Raw genomic sequence first — 6,000 nt, 5'->3', positions numbered from 1 at the left:
ATATGATATTTGAATTTTAAAAATATTTCAAATAAATAAATAAATAATTACTTAATTGGGTTTAATTTAAATTATGGAGGCCAAAAAGTATACAAAAAACAGATGTATTATTGAAAAATATATACATACATGTATAATACGAGTATTAAACATGAAAATGCTAAATTTTTTATATGGGTAATAACTCTGGCAAAGTAAACAAATCAAATGGGACAATAGAGACTCAAGTAATGGTCTAATAGTAATGGATAATGCTCTAAAGACTCTTATCGATAAAAGAACATCGGGGAAAAACAATTTTTTTTAAGGGATCCCATTAAATATATATATATATATATATATATATATATATATATATATATATATATATATATATATATATATATATATATATAAAGCGTATAGCCACTTGGCTATACCATTTTTTTTAAAAGATCAAACTTACTTGAAACAAACATTAATAAGATTGATACTCTTGATACACACTTGATACACACATATAACATAGAGTAGATACAAAGCCTATTTATAGGCCACAATATTAACTCAATATTAAACATAACCATAACCACTATACCCACTAAACTTCACTTTAATTTCAACTCATAAACTAGACATAATAGCTAAATCCTTTTGACTCGGCTATACCATTTTTTTTTTTTAACAGAAGGATAACGTTAACAAAATAAGTCTAGCCGCGCGGCTGTACCCGTTTATAAATTTTTTTTTTTTATATAAAAAGAAGAAACCCATAGCGATTAGGTGCCACGTCTCAAAATAAGTATAGCCGGTCGGCTATACTAATTTTTTAAAACAAATTAAAAAATCGGGTATAGCCACGCGGCTATACTCTTTATTTAAAAAAAAAGAGTAGCCACACAACGCCTTGGCGCCGCGTGTCGAAAAAGGTATAGCCGCCCGGCTATACTATTCTTAATAAAACCAAGTATAGCTCGCGGCTATACTATTTATTATTAAAAAAAAAAAGAGGATCCGTCCAGCTAGTAGGCGCCACTTGTAAACAGTGTATAGCCGTCTGGCTATACTAATTATTACAAAAAAAAAATAGAGTTTCCTTCTAGCGAGTTGGCGCCACGTGTAAAACAGTATAGCCGAGCGGCGATACTATGTAAAAATAAAAAATAAAAACACTGAGTATAGCCGCGCGGCTGCACTATTTGTTTATATTATTAAAAAAAAAAAAAAAAAAAAAGGACCCCCTAGTGGTTGGAGGAAAAAAGTGTTTGAGTCCGGGTAATACATGAGTAGTTGTATTTTGAAAGGTGAAAAATTAAGTTTAGTCTTTTATGGTTGGAGATGACCTAATCTAAACAGTTTTAAGGCTTTCAAATTAACCATGTTTTATCAGATAATTCAAACTCATAAGGTACACAATTTATTAAATATAAATAACTTATGCAACTCCGAAAGTAAGAGCAAGTAATTTGATTGGAGGGGTTGAGAATCGATACAATTTAACAACAGAAGGATCGAAAGACATTATTATTGAAGGTGTCAATCAAGCTCATGCAAGATAATTGTCTGGTGAAGGTGTCAATCAAGCTTATGCAAGATAATTGTCTGGAAAATTTTAGTTTGATATGCGTACAGAAAAGAACAAATTTAGTGGCTAACGAGCTTGCAAAGGAAGTTCGTGTTTAGGAATCTATGGGGATTCTCGTTGTGATCTTTATTTGCCATTAAAACATTATTTAAAGAAAAGAAAAAAAAGGGCTTTGGTGTGGAAATATTCAGCTCAGTTGTTTGGTTGTTCAGTTTTGAGGATGATTGGAAAGCCATGGATTTATAAATGGTGGTGACCTCCAACAGAGGTCAAAGACACAACTGAGTGTCCCTTGCCAGTATTTCCAAAAGAGAAAATTCCTGGTACACAACTTGTCACATAACTGGCATGTGAAAGGGATACAAGATTGTCTCTTGGCGGAGACATATGCATCATCACAAAATAGCCACTTTCACACTGCGATTACAATAGAATAACCACCTAATATTAGCAGTAAATTTGAAGGGGTGAAAAGTTCCATCTTAATATCAAAATACTCGGCTGTGCTTTTTGAGAAACGATGTTACAATAACAACAATGTGCAAGGGGTGGAAATAAACAAGTCAAACGCAATGTTCAAAGATGCCACCTCCTACATTATTATCTAAGTTTCTGCTAAGAAAATGTATATTTAGGAGGTTACAGTGCTGCAATGCACTCAATTTCAATCTTGGCATCCAATGGCAATGCTGCTACCTGAAATGTTGAACGAGCTGGGGCTGGTGACGGAAAATCTGCAAAACAAAACCATGTAAGACAAGTTGAATGAATAAGTATAATGGTTGTCACCAGCATGTTTCGCATAACTTTATAATGAAAGACTCAAAGACCAGTTGAGCAAAATAAAGGATTGTGTCACCACCAACCAACAGTCATGCTTCAAGTGTTCTAGACTATAAAATTTGACAGAGTAATCACGTGCAAACTTTAGCAGGGAAAATATTGTAGATATGCAAAGGAGGAGTTGGAGTGTTAAAGTTAACTGCATTCTATCCAAGTCTCTTTTTTGTAAGTAGTAATGGAAGTCCTATGAGTACCAAGATACCCTTATAGTTTTGGCAGATGGATGAAACACGACCTGCAAAGCTGGAAGACCTTGTGCTATATACATATTTTGCATGACACAAATTAAAAATTCAATCTTCAGCATCAAATTTATATCTCCATAAAACTCACATTTAGCATAGATCTCATTGACTTTCTTGAAGTCTTTCAAGTCAGCCAACCTGCATGAACATAAGAAAGAACAAATTGCATCTCCAACAATAAAATTAAAAATCAAAATTGAGCAAAGAAAAAATGGATCCATACAGAATTGTCGTTTTAACCACAGAAGAATAGTTGGCGCCACTTGCTTTCAGTATTTCCCCCATATTTTTTAGAACCTGCAATAGTTTCATAAGCCCAAATCTGTCAGAAACAGTCAGACAACCAATGCCATCATCTATACTCCATTGCAAAGATGATGAAACAAAAGAACATAACTACCTCGCTTATGAGTTCACAACACAACAGGTTAACTATATAGAAATTAGGATAAGAAATGCAACTTCTCCTTCATGAAGGTTTGTCAAAAACATTAGGATAAGCTTTGGTTGCAATGTTGCACAGAAAAACAAATATCAAATATTTTGTTTTTAACTTCTGAACAATTGAGACAGTAACTGTTATAAATTCTGCAGAGGTACCAAGTGGACTGATCAGTAATGTAAGATCCCACAACCACCAAATTCTCCAACTTTCACTTCTAAATCATGAGGAAGTTAATTGGTTTAAAGGTTACAGCATGACAGCAGTAAAAAAATCAAGGAACATATCACCAACAAATCCCAAAAAAATAATAACAGATTTATGATTATATTAAATCCAAAAATAAACCACACAACTATACCTAATACATCAGAACATAGTAAGACATGTACAAGCCATTAACAATACCTGCTCTGTCTGATCTTCAACATTCTCAGATATGAACTTCCCAGTCTGCATTTGAACACAAAACATAAGTTTTTATCTGATGTATGTGGGTACGAGGATAGGAACATTGATGGATTAAAGTGACGAGGAAAAACATAACGTCATGAAACAAACCTCGGGAATCAGACCAAGAACACCAGACACATGGACAAAGTTGTTGGCTTTGATGGCCTGAGAATAGGGTCCCAATGCAGCCGGGGCCTTGTCTGTGTGAACAGCTTCCTTGATTCCTAATCAAACCAAACAAAACTTACCCATGTTAAATTCATAGGCAAAGTTTGAATCTTTTTATCTAAAATTCATCAAAAGGAAATTCCATAAGCGAGAACCAGCTTATACAACCAAACAAAGGAACAGCCTAGGCCGGCTTTCTAATCCAAGCAACCAAACAGAGCGAAATGAGAAAACTAATTAGTGAACAAAAATCAAAAGAGATAAAATTTCAAAAACAAACGGAGATTACGAGCGTCAGTGGAAATGGCTAAGCAAGCGAAGCGCGAAGAGGGATTCGATGAAGCCGAGGATCGCCAAAAAGTGGAGCCAGCCGCCGAAGCAAAGCCCACGCCCACGGCTAACGGAGCCCGGGTGCGCAATGCGCCCAGGTCGATCGTCGGCAAGTGTAAGCTCCTCGCCGCACACCAAGCCATCGCTATGTCTCTCTCTTGCTCGCTCTGTGTCGTCTCACTTGGTCTCTGGTGACTTCTTGTCACTGCTGATGGTTGGTGAATGGTGACTGTTGACTCAGTCACTCGCATATATGTTCTTGTTTTTTTTTGTCTGTTCTGAATCTCTATTTCTCTGGGCTTTTTCTTCATTTTTATTATTGGGCTTTAGTTTTGGGCCAACTGCAGAAAATTTGAAACGAATATCGTAATCTAATTTAAAATCAATTTTGTATTGCACTTGTAGCATCTTATTGGAAGTTAAAATGTTATTAGGTTTGTTGTGCAGCAGTAAAGTTCACATGTGATAACAGATATGGGCTTAGCCAAGTTGGTTAGAGCGGATCTGCTATCTATTCTGCACCTGAGTTCTAATCCTCATTCCCGTAGTTTAGATTAATATCTTTTTTTTCATGCGTAGTTTAGATTAATATCACAGATGTCATAACTCTGTCTTTTGAATTCCTAAGGCTCTGTTTGGTAGGTTGGACTGTACTTGATATTTTCAATTAAAATGAACATGGATTCTAGCCATTATTTGGTGAGCTTAAATTAGTCTTGGATTGGATATGGGCATGAGATCCATGTCCCAAATAACTATAGCTCCAGAACCCAAGCCCAGATGTGGGTTTAGAATCCAAGTCTTTTCCAGAGACACGCCTCTTCTCTCTTCTCTCGGCGAGAACGTCTCCTCTCACCAGTTTCTTCTCTTCTCTCTCTTCCCCTCTCTCTTCTCTCTTCCTCTCTTTCTGTCTTTGTGATTTTCTCCTCTTTTTATTTTTTTTCTTTTTTTTCTAGAGCCCCTTTCTTCTTCTGTTCTTCTATTCATCTTCTTCTCTGATGCTATCTCATATTTCAAGTAATCTTCTCACTTCAATCTCTCTCTTGGAAATAGGAACAAGAAAAATGGAAGGAAAATGGTGGGTTTGATGCAAAGACCATTGGCTGTAATAGGGTGGGTTTGATGCAAAGACCATTGATGCAAATCTTCTCACTTCAGTCTCTTCAATGCTATCTCATATTTCTTTTTCTTTTTTTTCTGCTTATGTTTGTTTCTGGTCCAAGATGCAAAGACCATTGGCTGTAATAGGGGAATCCCAGATTTTCTCCGTCTCCTTTTGGCTGCAATTTTTTTTATTTTTTTACTGTTGTTGTTAACAGTGGTTAATGGGTTGATTGAATTGATATGAGTAAGTTAGGGGTGTATTCAATTAGGATTTTAAAAGACTATTTTGGGATAAATAAGTCTTGTGGTATTCAATTAAGACTTTTAAATAATCTAAACAAGTCTTATGGTATTCAATCAGGACTATTAGGATTTTTTAAAGAGGGTGTCCAAATCTAGTGGTATTCAATCAAGACTTTAAACAAGTAACAAAAAGTCTTTTGGTATTCAAAAACTTGCTAATTTCGAAGGATTTTTTTTAAATAGGGAATTGGTGTGACTTTTTAGTGGGAGGTATAAATACCAAACCCTATAAAAAAATCCCACCCTAACCCATCAGACTTTTTACGTTGGATTTTTTTTTGTCTGCTAGAGAAGACGAACAGCTCTTCGTGAAGATAAACAGCTCTTCAACAAGGTATTGCTTCCTTATCGTGCTATGTCTTCTTGTGTTAATTGTCTGTGTCTATTGTTTCGATTTATGGTCTGTGCCTTTTTCGTGCTGTGCCTTTTTCGATTTTTATGGTCTGTGTCTATTGTTTCGATTTATGGTCTGTGCCTTTTTCGTATTCATACCATCGGCTTGTACTTTTCTCTATTGTTTATATATGGTTTGTTGACTTCGTAACCAT

General features: G+C 35.3%; 1 protein-coding gene across 2 annotated transcripts; it reads right to left on the bottom strand.

The window, feature by feature from the left end:
* Positions 1–2,022: 2,022 nt before the first annotated feature.
* LOC110752417 (endoribonuclease L-PSP family protein) lies at positions 2,023–4,282 on the bottom strand. Of its 2 annotated transcripts, none has more exons than XM_021953065.2 (6): positions 3,996–4,282; positions 3,656–3,771; positions 3,503–3,547; positions 2,876–2,949; positions 2,741–2,790; positions 2,023–2,298 (listed from the first exon to the last, which is right to left on the bottom strand). In XM_021953065.2, exons 1-6 carry the CDS (start codon positions 4,186–4,188, stop codon positions 2,204–2,206), a joined length of 573 nt encoding a protein of 190 aa, XP_021808757.2. In that variant the 5' UTR covers positions 4,189–4,282; the 3' UTR covers positions 2,023–2,203. The 2 variants fall into 2 exon arrangements, with proteins under 2 accessions (XP_021808757.2, XP_021808758.2); XM_021953066.2 differs by having other exon boundaries at positions 4,005–4,281.
* Positions 4,283–6,000: the final 1,718 nt, after the last annotated feature.

This window comes from Prunus avium, chromosome 4, assembly GCF_965620075.1.
Source record: "Prunus avium chromosome 4, drPruAviu1.hap1.1, whole genome shotgun sequence".
Taxonomy (NCBI): domain Eukaryota; kingdom Viridiplantae; phylum Streptophyta; class Magnoliopsida; order Rosales; family Rosaceae; genus Prunus; species Prunus avium.
Note: the sequence above shows the minus strand (reverse complement) of the source record. Positions and strands in the feature narration are given on the sequence as shown.